The 24,625-nt window shown below is 42.1% G+C and overlaps 1 protein-coding gene across 1 annotated transcript; it reads right to left on the minus strand.

The window, feature by feature from the left end:
• Positions 1 to 404: 404 nt before the first annotated feature.
• On the minus strand, positions 405 to 19,934 carry COX7A2L (cytochrome c oxidase subunit 7A2 like). The gene is made up of 3 exons (XM_028117246.2): positions 19,790 to 19,934; positions 2,367 to 2,498; positions 405 to 1,277 (listed from the first exon to the last, which is right to left on the minus strand). Exons 1-3 carry the CDS (start codon positions 19,859 to 19,861, stop codon positions 1,137 to 1,139), a joined length of 345 nt encoding a protein of 114 aa, XP_027973047.1. The 5' UTR covers positions 19,862 to 19,934; the 3' UTR covers positions 405 to 1,136.
• Between the last annotated feature and the right edge of the window lie 4,691 nt (positions 19,935 to 24,625).

Genomic DNA, 24,625 nt, shown 5'->3' on the forward strand with positions numbered 1-24,625 from the left:
AGGGCCTGTTAGCCTGTGAGGATGCTACTGGGTATTTATTTTATCCTCAGTAAAAGGTCACCGTTCCTTGCTATGGTGAGATACAGACTACCACTTTACATATAATAAAATCCCACCTTTTCTCAGCATTCATATAGCGTATGTGAAGCCTACCGATTATGACAGCACGGGAAATTAATGTCTAAATGAACTGTGTGTTACAGGCACACTTCACTAAGGGGCAAGCTGGTTTCTTATAAGGAACCATATGGTAATTATCAATATGCCATTAGCCTATTACTTGACTTTGAGGAACCATTTTGTAAAGATTATCTAGTGCCTAATTAAAAAGAAAGAAATGAGACTCAGGTTTAGGATGCCTCTGGTATTCTGAAAGGGCATTCAAAAGGACTTCAAAACTGAGATTTTTCATTCATGTATTTATTCCACAATCAAAATAAATCGTAATTTAAAGCCATAAACATTTTGAAAAGGTAAAGGAGACTTTGTGTCACAGCGGCATTAATAAAACAACACTGGTCTAAAGTGCAACACTAAACAGGTGTTTTCTGCTCCCAAGGTGGAATAAATACATAACAATTACACTTAAAATTTCACTAAAGATCTGGGAGGAGGCAAGTAGCCCTTGGAAATAAACTGTCCAATGAACAGAGGCAGGCTGCAGATAACTTTTCTTAACATTTTACTGCAAGAAGGAAAAACCCCCAAGGTGTCTACTAGCGCAAACCCCTGTTTCATGCTCCTGGCCTTGGTTCTTCCTTCCTTCCTCAATCACATCCAAATCCAGAAAGGCCTCTGCACCCCATGCTCAAAAACACCACTGTGAGTCCCCAAGGACCTCAGCACAGACTGTTGTCAATGAGTCTGTGTGCGACCTTCCTCCAGAACCTCCAGGGAAATCAGGAGCCTAAAGAGCAGCAGCATCTCTTTAAACAATGGTTTTAACTATCCAATGAGCTCTGATGGACCATGTGCATTTCATAAACAAACCAAAATAGTGCCTTAGTATCTTCCTATTTCTCTGGGAAAATTTAAGTAAACCATTCAAGTAAAAAAGAAAAATGTTTACAGAGCAGTGAAAAATGAAAATTCAAAGCGTTTATGCCAAAAAGCAAACCAGTCCTCTGCAGCCTAATTCATTTGTTTCTGGGCCGCGAAGCCATGTAGAGAGCAATTAGGCAGTAGATGGTCCCCCCCAGCGTCAGCGCCATGGTGGTCCGGTAAAGCATTTGGTCAGGCAGGCCTCGTTTCAGGTGGATAGGCACACCGTCGGATTTCTGGAAAGCAAGAATTACCAAGGACATGGTTAATAATAAAAAGATTTTATAGTTTAGGCTAATAAAGAACGAATGTCTCTATAACTAATCCATCAACACACTGCAGTGGAAAAAGCCCTAATCCGTTAGAATGCGGACAGAAATAGCAGTATACATTTTCTTGTAAATGCAGCTACAGCCTGTAAGGCCAAAGCCATTCTCCAAAACGGAGCCTCACGAACACGCATGCAACAGATTCCACATTTCTAAGAAATTTATCATATATTGCTGAATTAGGAAAGCAGCACGGGTGGATTTCTTTTAAAGGCAAAGGTAAGCCACAGCTAAGTGACCGCAGGCACAAGAAATGTTTGACTTCTGATGTCTGAGCACGCCAGATCAATTAACAGGCCCATTAAGCTGTTAAACCCTTGTTTAAAAAAGAGACTCCATAAAATGCTGAATCCATTATTTTGCACAGTCTCCAAACTCCCACCCCCATAGTAACTGAAGACCCCAAATGCCCAATCAAGTCTTACTTATCGGATAAAAAGGGATTAAACTGACCAGAAGTCCCCAAGCTGGTCCTGAATCTGCACATATCTTTGAGGATGGGGAAGCTGCCTTCTAGCAACAGGAGGAACAGACACTGCCACTCCCACAGCACCTGATCTGCAGCTGGGTCACTGACCTCTCAATTATCTGTATGTAGATTACCATTAATATTATTTTAAAATCCAATTCTGGCTTCTCTCTGTTGATCAGCAAACCCAAGAGAGCCTCCTCTACTTCTAACAGCTCAGTGAATTTTTCTTTTTTTAAAGATTTTATTTATTTATTTGACAGAGACACAGCGAGAGAGGGAACACAAGCAGGGAGAGTGGGAGAGGGAGCAGCAGGCTTCCCACTGAGCAGAGAGCCTGATGCGGGGCTCGATCCCAGGACTCTGGGACCATGACCTGGGCCGAAGGCAGACGCTTAACGACTGAGCCACCCAGGCACCCCAGCTCAGTAAATTTTAATATCAAGCAAGCAAAAAACAACCAGAAGAAAACTCATTGCCAAAATAACAACTTATTCTTTAGTGTCTGTTCTAGTGTCTTCTCTCACCTGGAAAAACTTCTGTAGCTCAGGAACTTTGTTTTTCCCAGCATAATCATATACAGCAAAATCAGAACTCAGTTTAGTTGGTGTGGCAAATATGATAGGCGGTGCTTCTGTGGAAACCACAGGCCTTAATCCCTGTAGGAAAAAGGAAAATGTCAAGTTGAAAGCATGCCTGAGCTTATGAACAACCTTTCAACAAGCAGGCTGTCTGGAATCATGGAGGCAGTAATTCAACCACACCAGAAGGAAGGAAAGGCTCTCCAAGTCTGCATTACAAGGCCTTTAATTTTAAGATTTAAAGTCCTTAAACTTTCAACAAAATACATTAGTCCACTTTCCCACAGCAAACCCCATCAAGAAGAATTCCCTGACATTAAGATGGGGATCAGGGGAAGAAGGGAAGCAAACAACCAACCACAAAAGCCCAATCTGGGCTTCCAGAAATAATTATTATGTCTATCTTCCTATCAAATCAGTAAAACATTTATAATCTATATGAACTTTTGGTTAGATTTCCAAAGAGACCTGGCTGTCCCTTTTCTCCTCTGGGTGAGCCGATGTACTAACATGTTATCTCTAACTCCAGAGTAGACATCAGAAACTGTCCAGACACACAGTAAAGAAATATCTCAATCTGGAAGAGCCCGTAATGGTAAGAGACTTGTCTTTCAGGACCAGAAAACAAAACAAAACAATTAGAGTGATTAAACCTTCCAGCATTAACAAAGCTGTAAGTAAAACAGATATGGTAAAAATAAAGGAAACTCAGTGTTCTCATCTGTGACATTAATATAAAAGTACGGGGATCTACCCCTGAAAAGACCGCATGAGACACTACGTGTCTAAAGCAGCGGGCCTGCCACAGGCACACAGCACACACTCAATAATATAAACTGAATGACATTGGGAGTTAACACAGGTTTGCGATTAGCAGCTCCCTGGGCCACATGGATATAAGGACAAACACACAAGCTTAAAAAGAACCTAAAGGGGGAGAAAAATGAAGTACTATCACAGGCTACAACAAGGATAACCCTTAAAAACATGCCAAGTAAAAGAAGCTAGTCAAAAAGACCACATCTTAATAGGACCCCATTCATATGCAAGTCCAGAGTAAGAAAATCTACACAGACAGAAAGTAGATCAGCAGCTGCCTAGGGCTGTGAGGTGAGCAATAGGGGGATGATAACTGCAGGGTATATGTTTCTTCTGGAGGCGACGAAAATGCTCAAAAATTAAGGTGGTATTGGTTGCACAATATCTATTAATACACTGAAAAACCACTGAGTTATACACTTTAAATGAGTGAATGTATGGTATGTGAATTGTATCTCAATAAAGCTATTAAAACAAAAAAGAAGAACCTAAGGGGAAGTCTGGTTTTCTATCTGATGGAGTAAACCCACAGTGGCAGGTATAGAGATCATTCTCCAAAATAACCCGCAGATTAAGATATGAGCTAAGTTACAAATCGCATCCTTTTATATTAAATTCTAACTACAAAAAATAAAATTTAAAGTTAGGATGTAGAATTCAAGCTCAGCTTCTTTCATTTTACAGATGAAAAAGAAAATCCTTTGCTCAAATTAACAGAGTTGTCGGACCCCTGGTCCTTCATCTCTTCAAAGAAATAAAACTTACATATAGCTGACAAGACCCACTCTAAAGATCATATATTGAAAGCCTCAACGATACTCCCACCAGGGAAGCATTAAGATCAACAGGGCAACAAAAACACATTAAAGCAAACTTGGTTTCAGTCCAAGATGGCAGCACAGAGACTAACTCACTTCCTCCAAGAACACACCAAATCTACACCTACACACAGCAATTCCTCCTGAAGAACTGAAGGCTGACTGAACAGCTTCTGAATAGCAAAGGATAAAGGGACCACACAGAGAATGGCAGGAGACAGAGACATGGTAACAACACGAACCCCACCTGTTGCTAGGAACTGCAGTAGCGAGGGATAGCACTGACAGGCCCACACACAGATTCACCCAACCTGGGGGCAGGGCAAAAAGAAACCACAGCGGTTTAAAAAGCAAATAGAGGGCACCCAGTAGCTCAGTCAGTTAAGTGACTGCCTTTGGTTCTGGTCATAATCCTGGAGTCCCAGGATCGAGTCCCTCGTCAGGGCTCCCTGCTCAGTGGGGAGTCTGCTTCTCCCCCTGACCCTCCCCCTCGTGCTCTCTCTCTCTGTCTCAAGTAAATAAGATCTTAAAAAAAATAAAGTAAAATAAAATAAAAGGCAAACAGACTGTTAAGTGAAGGAAGCACCGTATACTAATGCTACAGCAACTGCTAAATAGTGGGAGAACCACTGTTTACATTCCCCCTCTGCCTTGATAGTGCAGATCGGAGCAGGCATGCTAGCCAGCCTGCAGACTCGGGCCCCTAACCCACACCAGCTCCAGCTGTCCCCCAAAGGTGTTCTCCACCACATGTACCTGCCTCAGCTCCAACCATCCCACCATGGCTGCCTGAGCACAGCACAAACCAGGACACCCCAGCCTGCGCCAACTACAGCCCTTGCTATCTCACCAAGGTGGCCTGGGCACAAAACACCCTGCAACACCGCTGGCCCGCATCTGCTTCAGCAGCCATCCAGGGCACTTCCTATGCAGAGCATGCCAGCACATCCTGCCCCAGCTCTAGCCATCCCACTATGATGTCCCAGGGTGGAGAGCCTGAGGACAACCCAGCCTGAGCCTGACCCAGCTCTTGCCATCCCACCAGGGGAGCGCTAGACCCAAGCACCCCTGGACCACCTGGCCTGAACTTGCCCCAGCTCCCACCATCCCACAGGGCAGACCCAAAGAATGTGCCCTGAGCCTGTGCCCACTACAGCTCTAGCCAGCCAAAGCCAGCAGACACATACAGTCTACAGAGGGGACACTCCTACACAAGGCCACTCCTTCAATACTGGGGAAGGTTGCTGTTCCACCTAATTCATAGAAACAAACAGAGAAATGGGGCGCCTGGGTGGCTCAGTTGGTTAAGCAACTGCCTTCGGCTCAGGTCATGATCCTGGAGTCCCAGGATCGAGTCCCACATCGGGCTCCCTGCTCAGCAGGGAGTCTGCTTCTCTCTCTGACCCTCTTCCCTCTTGTGCTCTCTATCTCTCAATCTCTCTCTCTCAAATAAATAAAATCTTTAAAAAAAAAAAAAAGAAACAAACAGAGAAAGACAAACAAAATGAGAAAAGGGAATATGCTCCAAAGACAAGAACAAAACTTCAGAAAAAGAAATAAAATGGAGATAAGCAATGACCTGATAAAGAGTTCAAAGCGATGGTCATAAAGATGCTCACTGGAGTTGAAAGAAAAGTGTAAGAGAACTCAACAGAGATAAAAAACATAAAAAAGAACCAAACAGAGTTGAAGAATACAATAACTGAAATGAAAAACACCCTAGAGAGAATCAACCGCAGATTAGAAGATGCCTATGAATAGATTAGCAATCTGGAAGACAGAATAGAAAGCACCCAAGGTGAACAGCAAAAACAAATAAGACAGGTTAAGGGACCCTCTAGGACAATGTCAAGCATACTAATATTCACATTAAAGGGGTCCCAGGAGAAAAAGAGAGAAAGGGGCAGAAAATTTATTTGAAGAAATAACAGCTGAAAATTTCCCTAACCTGGGAAAAGCAGACATCTAGGTCCAGGAAGCAGAGAGAGACCCAAACAAGATGAACCCAAGAAGGTCCATACCAAGACGCACAACAATGAAAATGACAAGGATTAAAGACAGACTCTTAAAAGCAGCAAGAGATAAGGAACTAGTTATGTACAAGGAAAACCCCACGAGGCTATGGGTTTTCCAGCAGAAACTGTGCAGAAGACAGTGGCACAACATATTCAAAGCACTGAAAGGAAGAAACCTACAACCAAGAATGCTCTACCTGACAAGATTATCATTCAGAACTGAAGGACAAATAGTAGTTTCCCCAAACAAACAAAAGTTAAAGGAGTTCATCACCACTTAACCAGACTTAGAAGAAATGTTAAAGGGACTTTAAGCGGAAAAGAAAAGGCCATGACTGGAAGAAAATTACAAAACAAAAAAACTTCACTGGTAAAAGCAAATGTATAATAAAGGTAGTAAATCAATCACTTATAAAACTAGTATGAAAATTAGAAGATGAGTAAAATCAATTACATCTATAAAATTTGTTGAGATTCACAAAATAAAGATGTAAAATATCACATCATATACATATACATACATGGGGGAGGGGTTAATATGTAATGATTTTAGAATGTGTTCGAACTTAAGCAACCATCAGCTTAATATAGACTGCTATATACTTATGATGTTATATATGAACCTTAAGCTAACCAGAAGCCAAAAACTTATAATAAATCCACAAAAAAATAAAAAGAAAGGAATCCAAGTAAAACACTAAAGTCACCAATTACAAGGGAAGAGAGCCAGTAGAAAAAAAGAGAAAAACGACAAAAACCACCAGAAAACAATCAACAAAATGGCACCTGTAAATTATTACTTTAAATGTAAATGATCTAAAAAAAAATGGGACGCTTGAGTGGTTTAGTCAGTTAAGTGTCTGACTCTTGATCTCAGGGTCATGAGTGGAGCCTACTTAAAAAAAAAAAGTAAATGGTCTAAATGCTCCAATCAAAAGACAAGGGTGATTCAGGGATGCTTGGGTGGCTCAGTCGCTTGGGCATCTGCCTTCGGCTCAGGTCATGATCCTAGGGTCATGGGATCAGTCCCACATCAGACTCCTTGCTCAATGGGAAGCCTGCTTCTCCCTCTGCCTGCCACTCCCCGTGTGTACACTCTTGCTCTGACAAATAAATAAAAATTAAAAATCTTAAAAAAAGACAAGGGTGACTCAATGAATAAAAAACAAGGGCCATCTATATGTTGCCTGTAAGAGGCTCTCTTCACACCTAAAGACACGTATAGACTGAAAGTGAAGGGATGTAAAAAAAAATATTCCATACAAATGAAAGCAAAAAGAAAGCTGGGATAGTAAAACTTCTATCAGACAAAGTAGTCTTTGAAACAAAGACTGTAACAAGAGACAAAGAAGGGCATTATATAAAGGGAATAATCCAACAAGAGGATACAACAATTATAAATATCTATGCACCCAACATAGCACCTAAATATACAAATCAAATATTAACAGACACAAAGGGAGAAACTGACAGTAATACAATAACAGTAAGAGGCTTTAACAACCCACTTACATCAATGGATAGAAAATCCAGACATAAAATCAATAAGGTAACAGTGGCTTTAAATAACATTAGACCAGATAGACCTAGCAGATATATACAGAACATTCCATCCATAAGCGGCAGAATATACATACTTTTCAAGTGCACCTGGAACATTCTCCAGGACAGATTACATGTTAGGCCACAAAACAAGTCTCAATAAATTTAAGAAGATGGAGCACCTTCTCCATTCACAGCAGTATGAACCTAGAAATCAATTACAGGAAAAAAACTAGAAAAAAAACACAAAACACATTGAGGTTAAACAACATGCTCCTAAACAATCCATGGATCAAGGAAGAAATCAAAGAGGAAATTTTAAAGATACACGGAGAAATGAAAATGGAAACAATGGTTCAAAATTTTTGGGATGCAACAAAAGCAGAGGAAGTTTATAGTAATACAGGCATACCTCAAGAAACAAGAACAATCTCAACAACCTGACTTTACACCTAAAAGAATTAGAAAAAGAATGAAGAGCAAAGTTAGAAGAAAGAAGGAAATAGTAAGGATTATAGTAGAAATAAATTAAATGGAGACTAAAAAAAAAAACCCCAATGAAACTAAGAATTGGTTCTTCAAAAAGATAAACAAAATTGATAAACCTTTAGCAAACTTATTAAGAAAAAGAGCTCAAACAAAATCACAAATGAAAGAGAACTTGTATGCCAACAAGTTGGACAACATAGAAGAAATGGATAAATTTCTAGAAACATACAATCTTCAAAGACTGAATCAGGAAGAAATAGCAAATCTGAGCAGACCAATTACTAGTAGAGAAAGCGAATCTTGTAATCAAAAAATTCCCAATGAACAAAAGTCCAGGACTACGTGACTTCACAAGTAAAACCTATCAAACATTTAAAGAAGAGTTAATACCTGTCATTCTCAAACGATTCCAAAAAATAGAAGAGGAAGAAATTCTTCCAAATTCATTCTACGAGGCCAGCATTACCCTGATACCAAAACCAAATACAATACAAAAAAGAAAATTACAGGCCAATACCTCTGATGAATACAGATGCAAAAAAATACTCAACAAAATTTAGCAAACTGAATTCAACAATACATTAAAAAGATCATTCATCATGATCAAGTGGGACTTATTCCGGGATGCAAGAATGGTTCAATATCCAGAAATCTATCAACATGATACACAACATTAACAAAATGAAGGATAAAAATCACATGATCACCTCAACAGATGCAGAATAAACATCTGACAAAATCCAACATCCATTTATGATAAAAACTCTCAATAAAGTGGGTTTAGAGGAAACATAGCTCAATATAATAAAGACCATATATGATAAATCCACTAGCTAACATCATAATGGTGAAAAGTGAAAGCTCTTTTTCTCTAAGGTCAGGAACAAAACAAGGATGTCCCTTCTCCCCACTTTTATTCAACACAGTACTGGAAGTCCTAGCCACAGCAATCAGACAAGAAAAAGAAATAAAAGGCATCCTAAGTGGTAAGAAAGAAGTAAAACTTTCACTATTTCCAGTTGACATGATACTACATATAAAAAAACACTAAAGACTCCACCAAAAAAATATTAGAATACATGAATTCAATAAAGTCACAGGATACAAAATATACAGAAATCTGCTGCATTTCGATACGCTAATAGTGAAGCAGCAGAAAGAGAAATTAAGAAAACAATCCCATTTACAGCTACATCAAAAAGAATGAAATACCTAAGGAAAAAATTTAACCAAGGAGGTGAAAGACCTGTACTCTGAAAACTATTATGACAATGATGAAAGAAACTGAAGACACAAATAAATCGAAAGATATACCATGCTCATTAACTGGAAGAATGGAAGAATCAATACTGTTAAAATGCCCATACTACCCAAAGCAGCCTACAGATTCAATACAATCCCTATCAAAATACCAATAGCATTTTTCACAGAATAAGAAAAAAATAATCCTAAAATTTGTATGGAACCACAAAGATCCCAAATAGCCAAAGCATCTTTTTCTTCTTGAAAAAGAAGAAAAAAGCTGAAGCATCACAATCACAGACTTCAAGATATACCAAAAGCTATAATAATCAAAACAGTATGGTACTAGCACAAAAATAGAGATCAATGGAATAGAGAGCCCAGAAATAAAATCACTCTTTATATGGTCAATCTACAACAAAGGAAACAAAAATACACAATGGGGAAAAGACAGTCTCTTCAATAAATGGTGCTGGTAAAACTGGACAGCTACATGCAAAAGAATGAAACTGGGGGTGCCTGGGTGGCTCAGTCGCTTGAGTGTCCAACTCTTGGTTTTGGCTCAGGTCAGGATCTTGCAGTCGTGGGATCCAGCCCCACATCAGGCTCCACATTCAGTGTGGAGTCTGCTACAGATTCTCTCTCCCTCCCCTCCCACCCACTGCTTTCTCTCTAAATAAATTAATTACCTTGGGGCACCTGGCTGGCTCAGTCAGCAGAGCATGTGACTTTTTTTTTTTTAAGATTTTATTTATTTCTTTGACAGACAGAGAGACACACAGTGAGCAAGGGAACACAAGCAGGGAGAGTGGGAGAAGAAGCAGGCAACCCTCAGAGCAGGGAGCCCGACGCAGGGCTCGATCCCAGGACCCTGGGATCATGACCTGAGCTGAAGGCAGACACTTAACGACTGAGCCACCCAGGCGCCCCAGAGCATGTGACTCCTGATCTCAGGGCTGTGAGTTCAAGCCACACGTTGGGTATAGAAATTACTTTTAAAAATTAAAAAAAAAAAAAAAGAGAGAGAGAGAGAGCTTTTGGCTTTGGACTAGGAGACGAAGGTGCAATGGTCTTCCATCGTCCCGAATCAGGGTTCATCCAACACCAGCCACCTCCGCCATGCCACCTAAGTTCGACCCTAACAAGATCAAAGCTGTACTGTATACCTGAGGAGCACCAGTGGGGAAGTTGGTGCCACGTCCCCCTGGCCTCGAAGACTGGCCCCCTGGGTCTGTCTCCAAAAAAGGTTGGTGATGACATCACCAAGGCAACTGGTGACTGGAAGGGTCTGAGGATTATAGTGAAAGTGACCACTCAAATTAGGGCCAGAATGAAATGCCACCTTCTGCCTCTGCCCTGATTATCAAAGCCCTTAAGGAACAGCCAAGAGACAAAAAGAAGCAAAAAAAAAAAAAAAACATTAAGCACAGTGGAAGTATCACTTTTGGTGAGATTGTCAACATTGCCTGACAGATGTGGCACCAATCTTTAGCCACAGAACCCTCTGGAACCACTGAAGAGATCATGAGGACCGCCCAGTCTTTGGGCTGCAAATGTTGACAGCCACCACCCTCATGACATCATAGATGACATCAACAGTGGTGCAGTGGAATACCCAGCTAGTTAAGAACTACAAAGGAAAATACTTCAGTAAAGGATCATTTGAACCCCCCCCCCAAAAAAACAAAACAAATCCCACAAAAAATTCAAATGGATTAAAAACCCAAATGTAAGACCTGAAATCATAAACTCCTAAAAAGAAAACATACAGAGTCTCTTAGACATCGGCCTTATCAACATTTTTCTGAATCGGTCTCTTCAGGTAAGGGAAACAAAAGCAGAAATAAACAACTGGGACTACATCAAACTAAAAATCTTTTGCACAGTGAAGGAAAACAACAAAACAAAAAGGCAACCTACTGAATGGGAGAAGATTATGTGCAAATGATATAACCAACAAGGGGTTAATATACATATATAAAGAACTTATACAACTCAATACCAAAAAAAAAAATGTACAGAGGACCTGAACACACATTTTCCAAAGATGTGTCTGGCCAATAGACACATGAAAAGATGTTCAACATCACTAAGTATCAGGGAAATGCAAATCCAAACCACAATGAGAATGGCTAGTATCAAAAAGTCAAGAAGTAACAAGTGTGTAGAGGATACAAAAAAAAGGCAACACACATGCACTGTTCATGGGAATATAAATTGGTGCAGCCATTATGGAAAACAGTATGGAGGTTCCTCAAAAAATTAAAAATACAAATACCATACAAACCAGTAATTCTGCTTCTGGGTATTTACCCAAAGAAAACAAAAATATAGGGGGCGCCTGGGTGACTTAGATGGTTAAGCGTCTGCCTTCGGCTCAGGTCATAATCCCAGGGTCCTGGGATCGAGTCCGGCATCAGGCCCTGTTCCTTGGGGAGCCTGATTCTCCCTCTGCCTCTGTCTCTTATGAATAAATATTTAAAAAAAAGCAAAAATATCAATTCAAAAAGATATGTGCACCCCTATGTTTACTGCAGCATTATTTACAACAGCCAAGATAGGGAAGCAACATAAGCCACATCGGGCTCTCTGCTCGGCGGGAAGCCTGCTTCTCCCTCTCCCACTCCCCCTGCTTGTGTTCCCTCTCTCGCTGTATCTCTAATAAGTAGGTAAAATCTTAAAAAAAAAAAAAAAGATGAATGGATAAAGAAGATGTGGTACATATATACACACACAGTGGAGTAATACTCAGCCATGAAAATAAGATTTTGCCACTGGCAACAACTTGGATGGACCTAGAAGGTATTATGCTAAGTGAAATAAGTCAGAGAGAAAAAAAAATACCATTAATATTTCACTTATGTGTGGGATCTAAAATATAAAACAAAAAAATTGAAATAGACCCATAAATACAGAGAACTGGTGGTTGCCAGAGGGGAGTGGGTGGGAGGATGAGGGGAGAGGTGAAGGAAATTAAAAGGTACAAACTTCCAGGAGTAAAGGAAGTCAGGAGAATAAAAAGTACACCATACGGAATACAGTCAATAATGCTGTGAGGTGACAGATGATAAGTACACTTATGTGGTGGGCATTTTGTAATGTATATATCACTATGTTGTACACCTGAAACTAATATTGTAAATCAACTATACTTCAATTAACCTCCAAAAAAGTAAACTTTGTTTCTATTTCTTTGACACAGTCCCACAAATGGGAATGAACCGTGGACTTTTTTCTGCACTGCATTCACTCATTCAGCATATATGACTGAGCCCTTACTCTATACTGAAAATACACGATGAATAAGACAGATATAATGCCTGCCATTATGGATATTAATGTTATGGAATAACAGCCACTAATTATGTGCTCAGCCTTTGTTATATGCCCAGCATCCTGTCAAGCATTTCACACACATCATCTCATTTAATTCTGCCAGCAACCCTACCAAGATGTTACTATTCCCATTTTATAGAGGAGAAAACTAGATCAGAGAGGGCAACTTACCTAAGATCATGTAGCAAAAAGGATGGTGTCTAGCGCCGAAACTCAGGCCCCTCTAAAGTCCACAGCCTTGGGTTTTTAAGTATTCTGCTACCCGCCCCCACTCCCCCTCTCAACTATTGCTTAAAGGCAACAATTGAGGTTTTTTTTTTTTTTTAAGATTTTATTTATTTATTTGACAGAGACATAGTGAGAGAAGGAACACAAACAGGGGGAGTAGGAGAGGGAGAAGCAGGCTTCCTGTGGAGCAGGGAGCCCGATGCAGGGCTCGATCCCAGGACCCTGGGATCACGACCTGAGCCGAAGGCAGACGCTTAACAACTGAGCCACCCAGGCGCCCCAAGGCAACAACTGATTTAAAGAGAATGTTTTATAAGTTGCTTGTCTGAATTTAGTATATAATACACTCAGGTTCAGGAGGAGTTAGAGATGGGAAGAGAGGCCCTAACTACTGAGATAAGAATGTTAGAAAGTATCTCTCTTTGAACTAAAGAATTTAACAGGCTCCTTTATTCTGTGAGCTTTGTATTTTCTCCTATAAGGATCATTTCCCCTTGAATGCAAAAATTTAAAAACTTTCTACCAAGCAGCTCCGAAAATGGTTTGAAGTTAAATTCTTGTTTTGACAGGACTAATGTGAGAGCATTTTTAGAAAGGATTATACCTAATCGCTCAGTGTTTGTACACCCATCAAGTGATTCAAAACTACAGCAAAGTTTTTGAACAATATCATCCGAAAGAGTATCAACCACCTTAATGGTTTTAATTAACTCCGTATTTCCATTTATAATACTGTAAAAGTTTGTAATATGGAATTTTAAAGTTACCAATAATCCCAGTATCTTATCCCATTAACTATTATAAGTTGTATATTCTCCTCCAATCTTTTTTTATAGGCGTATTTTAACATCTTTACAGTTGCAGTATAAAATTCTACATTCTAGGGGCGCCTGGGTGGCTCAGTCGGTTAAGCCTCTGCCTTGGGTTCAGGTCATGATCCCAGGGTCCTGGATCAAGCCCCAAGTCCCTGCTCAGTGGGGAGCCTGCTTCTCCCTCTGCCTGCCACTCCCCGTGCTTATGCTGTCAAATAAACGGATAAAATTCTTTTAAAAAATAAAATTCTACATTCTGTTTTCATTTATAAGCACCTCTTTTCAGGAGCCTACATAATCTTCATAATAAATTTACTCTTCACATTAACCCTGTAAATGAGGTATTATCGTCCCGTTACAGATGATTTTTTTTTCAGATTTTATTTGAGAGAAAGAGAAAGAGAGAGAGAGCGCGAGCAAGCATGCACGCAAGCATGAGGGGGGGGGAGGTCAGAAGGAGAAGCAGACTCCCTGCTAAGTGGGGAGCCCGATGCAGGATTCGATCCTGGGACTCTGGGATCATGACCTGAGATGAAGGCAGACGCTTAACCAACTGACCCACCCAGGCGCCCCCCATGTTACAGACGATTAAAACAAAGCTCAGAGATTCCAAAAGATAGATGGGATTCAAACCCACACACTTTTATTATACCATACAATCAATAATTCAGCTGTCCTGGCCCCACAGGTAAAAGGAATGGATATTCACCTATCTCTCATTAAATTTCTTAAGAATTTAAAAGCAGTCAGTGCTTCCAATGTTTCAAGGCAGCTAGACAGGACTGACACTAGGATTCTCAAGAACGAACTTGACCAGGAAGCTGTATTTACAGGAAGGTATCTAAAGCAAATCCCTTCACCTATGCCTCTTCCAGGGTTGCGGTTGTCCCAATGTAGAATTACGGGCCTCCCCATCTCAATAACTGACAATAGCATCCTTCCAGGTTTTCAGGCCAAGATCCTTGGAATCTTTTTTTTTTAAGATTTTATTTATTTGAGAGAGAGCGAGCAAGTGAGTGGGGGAGGAGGAGACAGAGGGAGAGGATCTCAGCAGACTCCTCACTGAATGCGAAGCCCTATACAGCTCAATCTCATAACCCTGAGATCATTACCTGAGCCACAATCTAGAGTCAGATGCTTAACGGACTGAGCCACCCAGGCGCCCAGAATCATTTTTAATACTGCTTACACACTGCAAATCCTTTTCGCTCTACTTTCAAAATACACACAGCATCTGACCACTTCTCACCCATCTCCACCAATCCACACTCTGGTCCAAACCCCTGGATTTTTATAACAGCCTCCCAACTGATCACCCTCCTTCCATTTCCACACTGGTTGCCCTGCAGTCTACTCTTAATGCAGCAACCAGTGATTGTAGATGTCACTACTCAGCTCAAACCTCTCCAAAAGCCTCCTCACACTGAGCAAAACTCAAAGTTCTTACAATGATTTCCAGGGCCATGAGAGGCACCCCTCAAACCCCACCACCCTACCACTTACATCATCCCCTTACTCTACCCCCAGTCCCCTAGACAAGCCCCTTAAACCTCCCAGGCACCAGGCACTGTTCCCTCTACCTAGAATGCTCTTCTCTGGGTATCCACATGACTGGCACCCTCACTCCTTCAGGTCTTTGCCCATGTGTCACCTTCTCAGCAAGACATTCTCTTACCACTCTTTAAACTGCATGTCCTCCCCCTTACCCTGCTAACAACCTATCACCCGTTCCTGGGCTTTTTTCTCCACAGCACTTATAAGCACCTAACACACCGAAATTTAACTTTGTTTACTTTGTCTCCCCCTACTGCAATGGAAGCCTCACAAAGGCAGGATTTTGGCATGTTTTCTTCACTGCTCTTACTTCCCAAGACTTAAAAAAGCAAAGAGCACATTCAGTAAATATCTGTTGAATGTATAAATAAGCTATAGCTTCACCACAATGTAGACTTAAATATTTCAGAGCTAAAGTCACGTAAATCAAATCAGCAGTTGATGGCAGAGCCTCCCACACCTCCCACAAATGAGAAAACTAGTGAATACTGTTCTTAAAATAGTGGACTGCAGACCAAGTGGAAATCACAGGTTTTGCTTTTTAATACCAAATCTCTTAGCTATTTACACAATCACTACCTCTACAATTAAGAGCCATTCAACAGCAACCACATTCAGCAGCTGAGTTCCTCCTAGTCTACTTTAGTTGCTCCAGAAAATTTTAAGATTTTATTTTTAAGTAATCTCTACACCCAATGCAGGGCTCAAACTCACAACCTCAAGATTGGAGAGTCTCATGCTCCACCAAATGAGCCAGCCAAGTGCCCCTAGTTGCTCCAAATTTTTAAAGAGAAAAGTCAACTTGATTTTTTTCCCCTCGAAGTTGACTGGCCCAAGTTTCCCTTTTCTTCTACCTTTTAGGTTTGAGAAGAAGGAGAGTGGAGAAATAAGAGAATTACACGATTTTTTTTTTAATTTTTAAATGATAGAATTTTCCAGTGCTCTGATCTGAATTCACTCTGATTTAGGGCTAGAAAAAAGTGTCAATCTGCAGCAACTCAAGTTCTACCTGCCAGCAAGATATCACCACCTCCATGTTTCCAGGACACAACACACTCCACACGTCCAAAATTCACGCAGTTTCTCACAAACCTATTCAGGAGCTCCCTGTTTATAACGGAAGCACCACCATCCTCTCATTACCGAATCATCCTGGAGTCCTCCTTTCTCATCCCCCGTCTCCGGCATCGGTTGCTAAATCCTTATCCCCCAGACCTCTCTCCTTTCCCACTCAGAAGACCCTGAACTATTTTATGGGTTTAACAGGCATCCCTGGTACTGGTCTCTCCCAGTCGTATTATCTTTTCAGGCATAGCTCTTGTCATGATACTTGCTCCTCCATCATAAACCCTCCATGAAACTAAAGGTAAGAAGTATGCCCTTGTTTCAACCTCTGGACAAGACTCTACCACAACTTTCTCCATCAAGATGCTTTGTAAATTCCTGTTTCTCACAAAATTAAGTCCTACCATCCTACACCCTTCATGATCTATCTCCATCTACCACGGCTAAACTTACTACTCAATGATTCCCCAGTGATTTAAGAGGCACTAGAAATCTGAAGGCCCTACCTGTACCACATGCATCTCAGGGTAATCTCTGCTCTGAGAGCCAATTTAATTTCATATGTTTTAGTCTAAAATTTTACTTCCTCGCTAAGTAACAAAATCTAGATTATGCTAAAATTCTATTAAATCTACCGGGCACCTGGGTGGCTCAGGTCATGATCCCAGAGTCCTGGGATCAAACGCCACATCAGGCTCCCCGCTCGGTGGGGAGGCCGCTTCTCCCTCTGCCTGCCGCTCCTCCTGCTTGTGCACTCTCTGACAAATAAATAAAAAATAAAAAAAATCTACAACCACAAACAAATCAATTGTGATATATTCACACAATGAAATCCTACACAGCAATAAAAGGCGCTAGCTACTAATACATGCAACATGAATGAACTTCAAAAATACTGATTGGGGGTAGGCCCTACACAAGAGAGTTCTGTGTGGTTCCATTTACGTGAAATACAAAAACAGCAAAACTATTAATTTATAATAGTCACAACAGGAAGGTGGACATGGATAGGGAAGGGAACTTCCTAGGGGTGACGGAATGTCGATATGTTAACAGGGGTATGGGTTACAGTGTATGCACTTGTCAAAACTCATTAAACTGCAACATTTAAGATCAGTGCACTGAAAAATACACTTCTTCTATAGAAGCAAATGATAGAAATGTCTATTCCCCTGTAATCCGCAAAAGAAATAAATCACTGTTGTTGACAACTCCTTCTTTAGACTTCATTACCAACTTGGCTTCAGTGACACCACACTGGTTTCCCTTCTAATCCTGGTTTGTTCTTTTGATCAATGTTCCTCCTCCAGGCGCCTGGGTGGCTCAGTCATTAAGCGTCTGCCTTCGGCTCAGGTCATGATCTCAGGGTCCTGGGATCGAGCCCCACATCAGCCTCCCTGCTCAGCGGGAAGCCTGCTTCTCCCTCTCCCACTCCCCCTGCTTGTGTTCCTGCTCTCGCTCTGTCAAATAAATAAAATCTTTAAAAGAAGAAAAAAAAAGTTCCTCCTCTACCCTCCCCTTCGTGTTTCTGTAGTCTAATCATATTCCCACCTTTCTTCCCTATATGCTCCCTGCGTGATCTCCCCACCACAGATTCTACTACCAACTATAGGCTGAAGACACCGAGACCTATTAAGCTCTATATTCCTAAATCTAGCTACTACCAGACATGACATCATCACAAGTTCAACATTTATAAACCTGGATCCTTCCTCCTGAACCCCCAAAGCTTGCCCTTTTTGCCCTATCTTAATTTTTTTTAATTAATTTATTTTTTTGACACAAAGAGAGAGCAAAAGCAGGGGGAGTGGAAGGCAGAGGGGGAGGGAGAAGCAGGTTCCCTACTGAGCAGAGAGCCCAGCGACGCAGGGTTCCAGGGCGACCTGGGATCATGACCTGAGCTGAACCCAGACCCTCAACCGACTGAGCCACCCAGACGCCCTTATCTTAGTTAATATTAACAGCACATCTAGGGGCGCCTGGGTGGCTCAGTCATTAAGCGTCTGCCTTCGGCTCAGGTCATGATCCCAGGTCACGGGATCATGGGATCGAGCCCCGCATCGGGCTCCCTGCTCCACAGGAAGCCTGCTTCTCCCTCTACCATTCCCCCTGCTTGTGTTCCCTCTCTTGCTGTGTCTCTGTCAAATAAATAAATAAATAAAATCTTTAAAAAAATATATTAACAGCACATCTAATCTTAGACTGAAATCACTTTTTTTAAAAGATTTTATTTATTTGAGAAAGAGAGAAAGTGCATGAGCAGGGAGGGTGGGGTGGGCAGAGTGAGAGACAGAAGACTCCCCGCTGAGCAGGGAGCCCGACCGGGGACTCGATCCCAGGACCCAGAGATCATGACCTAAACTTAAGTCAGACACTTAAACCTACTAAGCCACCCAGGTGACCCTGAAATCTCTTAAAGCATCATCTCCACTTGGGCAAGTTGCTGCATCCCCCAGAAAAAGGAGGTAACAATAGAGCATCCTTTACACCCCACCTGAGATCCTTACTATTCGATTCCAGTTTTCCAACTGCGTATTTCAGTTGCAAATATTTCCCACACTTCTCTATGAGGAAAACGAACGAACATGATGGTATCTCACACTCAACTTCTGGAGAATAGCTACCACTTATCCAGTACCAACCATCTGCCAAAGACTACTAATGACGTGACACACACTTCATTTAACCTGTACTAAAGCTGCCCTAGATGAAACTAAGCTCACAATAAATTAAGTAACCTGATAAAGGTCATAAAAATAAAGTGGCAAAGCCAGGACATTAGCTCTGATGAAGAGTCTACAACTGAGGCTGAAACTACCAACCAGCAAAATGAGTGAAATCAGAATACTTTTTAGACTCAAATGGCTGCAGCCAACCATGTTACAGCTGAGAAGCGTAAGGTCGTTGCACGTAACTGCCCAGATTCACCTGGACATTTGAAAGAACCCATCAAGTCCCCCAATTCTGATCATACAGCCTCTCCGGCCCCTACGGCTTCCCTCGGTGCTGTCATCCCAGCTCTCCAACCTCGTGCCTTGATGCGGCTTTTAGGCTACGCAGGGAGGTACCAATGGAGCACTGAGGAGACCAAGAGCGGAACCTCCTTAAAAAGGACAAAGCCGAACTTCAGACTTTTGGCAGGTCGCATTCTGAGCCACGCCGACCCCACAAGCCACCCCCCGACCCAGAAGCAACGACCTCAGAGGTCACCTTGACCCCAGCTGAATGCCAGGCCCAACTTCCGCGCCGGACCAGCCCCACCAGGGAAGCAGCTACAGAATGAGCAGCCTCAACGGCCGCTGCAAGCAGATGCGGAGAGGGGCCGGGAGGTGCGGGGCGAGCCAAACCCAATCGCAGGCAGAAATCCCGCCCGGCTCCGGCCTCACGACTGCCAGGCGCAGAGGCTCGAGCGGCCACTTCTGTCCGAGACGGCCCGCCGCTACCGGTACCTGCGGGCTATAGGCGTCGGAAGCCCATGTTCCAGTCAACTTCTGCGTGAAGCCACTAAACTTGTAATACATGACGCCCGGTGTCCGGCTTCCCGCAGCCGCTACCTGCGCGACTGCCCCAGAGAAGGACCCTGCCTTCCCTGCCGTCGCTTTAAGCCTCAGCCCAAGGACCCTGCGCCAGGAGACGGGCTGCCCAGAGATCGCCTAATTTATAACATGCCCTCCTCAGCCATATCAGGGAACAAGAAGCCGGAGTGTCAGGACCAAGAAGGCAAAAGACAGCTCTAGCAGAGCGCAGAAAGCCGCCGTAGCGGGGTCTGTAGAAAGCACGAAATTCCCGCCCCCCCCCCACACACACACATTTTGATTCGGGCAGTGCTGAGACGCCTTAAGAAATGCGCAAGCGCCCCGCGAACCAGGCCGGAGGCTGAGGGACTCGCCAGGATCAAGTGGGGCGGACCTTGGGCGGGGCCCGGGGCGGGGTCTGGGGCGGGAGGGGCGGGGAGAGCTAGAGTTGAGGGGCCTACAGTTGGTCCTTGGATGGGAAGGCTTCTCTTCTTTTACCTAACTTGCACAGAGTCTTATTTCTTTCCTCCCCTCCCTAGGTCACCTGGTAAAGCGCCCCGCTGTCACTCAGTCGGAGTATGGACCCATTGGCCAGGCTTCTGCAGCAACCTGGGAGTGGGGGAGCAAATAAGAAAATGTGGGGTCTTCTGCTGAGAGCTTTTTAGTACAGAGGGTTGTTAGTGGTTTCACCCCAGTAATATAAGCTCTTGGGTTTTGTGCAAAAGAAATACATTGTGACCTAAACTTCGGACACCAGGATGTAAATTTTGCAGTTTCTCAGAACTGGTTTTTACTTACCTGAGTTTTATGGGAAGTAGTTGGTTACTCCTTCTTTGCCAGGCCTCTGACCTTTGAGATAAATGAGGTGGGAAATGGAGAGGAAGTAAACTAGAAACACTTGAAAAATTTGGACATTGAGCCTGGAAGAGCCAGGCCTACCACTTTAAGTTCCAGTAGTGTTCCTTTAGTTCAATTTAAAGATGTTCTTTAATTAAAAATAGAAACACAGGGCACCTGGGTGGCTCAGTCAGTTAAGCAACTGCCTTCAGCTCAGGTCATGATCCCAGAGCCCTGGGATGGATCCTGGCTTCAGGCTCCCTGCTCAGCAGGGAGTCTGCTTCTCCCTCTCCCTCTGTGCCTCCCCTCCACACTCATGTGCACCCGTGCGCGCACTCTTTCTCTCTCTCTCTCAAATAAATAAATATGATCTTTTAAAAAATAGAAATACCATATGATCCAATAATTCCAGTAGTATTTACCCAAAGAAAATGAAAACACTAATTCATAAAGATATATGTGCACCCCTGTTTATTGCAGCATTATTTACAATAGGCAAGATATGGAACCAACTTAAGTTTCCATCAGTAGACAAATTAATAAGGAAGATGTGGTGTGTATGTTGTGCGTAAATAGATATAATGGAATATTACAGAACCATAAAAAAGAATGAGATCTTGCTATTTGTGACCTCATGGATGGACCCAGAAGGTATTATGTTAAGTGAAATAAGTCAGACTGAGAAAGACAAATACCATCTGATTTCGTTCATAAGTGGCATCTGAAAAAAATTGAGGGTACCTCCGTGGCTCAGTCAGTTAAGTGTCTGCCTTCAGCTCAGGTCATGATCTCAGGGTCCTGGGATCGAGTCCTGTATCAGGCTCCCTGCTCAGCAAGGAGTCTGCTTCTCCTTTTGCCTCCCACTCCCCCTGCTCCTGCGTTCTCTCTCTCTGTCTCTTTCAAATAAATGAATAAAATCTTTTTTTGTAAGATTTTATTTATTTATTTGACCAAGAGAGACACAGCAAGAGAGGGAACACAAGCAAGGGGAGTGGGAGATGGAGAAGCAGGCTGCCCACAGAGCAGGGAGCCTGATGCGGGGCTTGATCCCAGGACCCTGGGATCATGACCTGAGCTGAAGGCAGACGCTTAATGACTGAGCCACCCAGGAGCCCCTGAATAAAATCTTTTAAAAAATGAAATAAATAAAATTGAATAAGCAAACAAAAAACAGAATCAGACCTGTAAAGACAAAAACTGATGCTTGCCAGAGGGGAGAGGGGTGCGGGGGTTGGGGTAATGGGTGAAGGGGAGTGGAAGATACAGGCTTCTAGTTATAGAATGAGTAAGTCACAGGAATAAAAGACACAGCATAAGGAATATAGCAATGATGTTATAATATTGATTTTTTTAAACAGACAGTAGCTACACTTGTAGTAAACATAGCATAATAAATTAACTTCTCCAATCGCTATGTTGTGCACCTGAAACTAATGTAATATTGTGTGTCAACTATACTCAAATAATAAAAGATAATAATAAAGATGTTTTTTAAGCCTCCATTATGTGCAAGGTACTGTATGAAAGGAGTACACCAGTTTCCTACCTCCAGGGATGGAGCATGGCTTTTCTTAGCTTTATCATCAAACTAGAGGTTTTCACAAGCATATTATGATGCTTTTGTGAAAGCATGTGGAAAACCGATAGATGATACTAACTAAACTTTACATAGCATTTCCCACAAATAAACTCATTTCATCTTCACAACAATCCTATGGGGCAAATGCTATTATTGTCTTCATCTTATAGTACTAGAAAAGGCCCAGAAAAGTCACTTGCCCAGGTCAGTAGCAGAGCTAGTCATCCGGCTCAAAGTCTGTACTCTTAAGCACTACATTATAGAGAAATAGACATAAATCCATTCGGAGGAGAATGAAGGCTGAGTGTTCCAGATCTAGGGTCTACACCAGCGTCCTGACTTTGCCAGATATAAGCCCAAGAGCCCCAAATGCTCAGCACTGCCAATACTCTGAAGAGCAAAGGTTTCAGGCATATTCGTATGATCAGCCCATCCAAAGTCGCTGCTTTTACAAAGCAACATTGCCGTATAATGGAAAGAAGATGCAGTTTGGGTTTGAGTTGCAGTTTCTTCAAGGCTGAGTGATTTGCAACTCGTCATTTCCATTTTCTGAGCTTCACTTGCCTCTTCTGTAAAGTAGGAGTCATCATCATCATCATATTTTCCCTCACTAGTGTTCTGAGAATCCACAGTTCAGAAAGTTATAAAGCTTACACAAATGTTAACTTGCTGATCTTACCTTTTAGTCATTTTACTTTTCCATAGCTCTTGATGATATGTAGAAGTCTTTTCTTGATTACTCTAAATTAAATTCATCAATTAATTAATTAACATTTTTAATTAATTAATTTTTTAAATGCTGGAATCACTCATACTGAGAAAGGGTTGTAAGCCTGCTAACAGATATTAGGTGGAAGGAAAGGGCTTTCAATAGAGTTTAGATTGAAAAGAGAAATTAAATGATTTAGGACAGCTCTTCGCTTCCATTCTACTGTCTTCTGGACATATATTGGAAAAAGAAAGTAGAGAACATTCCCCAACTTTTAGCAGCACTGAGGTGTACCAGCTTCTTGAAGAATAAAGGTGCCTGTCAACATTGGTTATTTTCCTAAAGTTCCTGCCATCTGATTTTAGATCCTGCAAGACATAAATTAAGAATCCTGAAAATGTTACAACAGCCGGGCTGTTCAGTGGGAGGTAAAATGTCAGTAGCAGAGTGTGGGTTGGGATGTCACATGGAGTGGCTGATCATAGGAAGATTTTGTCTCATTTCTCAAATAAAACACAGCGCTCTGACAGCCCCGAAGCCAGCTATTCTCATTCTTATTTGCATATCCCACCCAACATCAAAGCATGATCTTTCTTTATATCATGATCCCTTCAGGTTGTTCACTATCCTATTCTGAGGGCAAGTGACCACAGTTCCCAGTGCAGAGAAGCTTGTCAATCGCCAAGTGATTTTGAGTGAGTGCAAACACTGGTCTGGCTCTGGGTGAACCAGACTGCAGGCGCACGTCTCCATTTGTGAGGACTGTGTGCTAATGGGCTCTGGCAGGCGGCTCTCTGAGAGCACTCGGGAGTGGATGGAAGACCAATATAAATTTTAAATTGGTTTGTACTGAATATAAATAGGAACTGCCTCCATGTGAAATAGTTCTTAATTTTTTTTAATTCTCTAATTTTCCAAGAATTGGCCTTTTAAAAATTGACACGGGGTGGGTCTAGCCGAGTTAAAGCATGTGGGCCCTGTAGTCGTTGAGGTCATTGTGGGCTCCTCTTTCGGGTTCCTTCCATCCTTCTCTGTCTTCAGAAGGGCTCATAAGTCACCTGGCTTTGGTGTTGCCAGAGGGGAGCAGAAATATAAGTAATGAGCATTCGTTCTGGGCTGATTAACCATGGGGAGGGCATCTCCACAATACAGGCCTCCAGGAAGCCCTGCTTTCTCCCACTTTACTGTTTCTTTGCTGCCAGATCTGCAAACTGAAGAACATTCCTCCCCTGGGGGAGCATGTTTGTGCACGTGGATTTTGCCCATTCTAAGGTAGTTTGCCTGGTAGAAAATGGACTATAATAGTGTCATGTGTTTTTTATTGTGGCTTTTGTCTACCCTCTCTTTGGCAAAAAGGAAGGCAGAGGAGAAACATTTTCCCAACATTTAAAACTGCTAGTGATATCCCCAAGACAAACGCCCCCCAGTAAAATATTGGAAAACAAAATGGAGAGCTACACACATGTTATGATTTTTCAGAACGATGACACCTGGCGTGCAATTATTTGGTAATTTACATGGGGCAGACTAGAAATCTCAGCTGTCATCTCTTAGGCTTTGTGTCCAATAGAGCCCTATCTGGTGTGCAAATTTGTCTTTGAAACCTGAAATCTAGATTATATCGATGTTATTGAAAAACAATTAA

This window comes from Eumetopias jubatus, unplaced genomic scaffold (genome assembly GCF_037043125.1).
Source record: "Eumetopias jubatus isolate StellerSeaLion01/CBP00866 unplaced genomic scaffold, mEumJub1_p1.0 scaffold_9, whole genome shotgun sequence".
Taxonomy (NCBI): domain Eukaryota; kingdom Metazoa; phylum Chordata; class Mammalia; order Carnivora; family Otariidae; genus Eumetopias; species Eumetopias jubatus.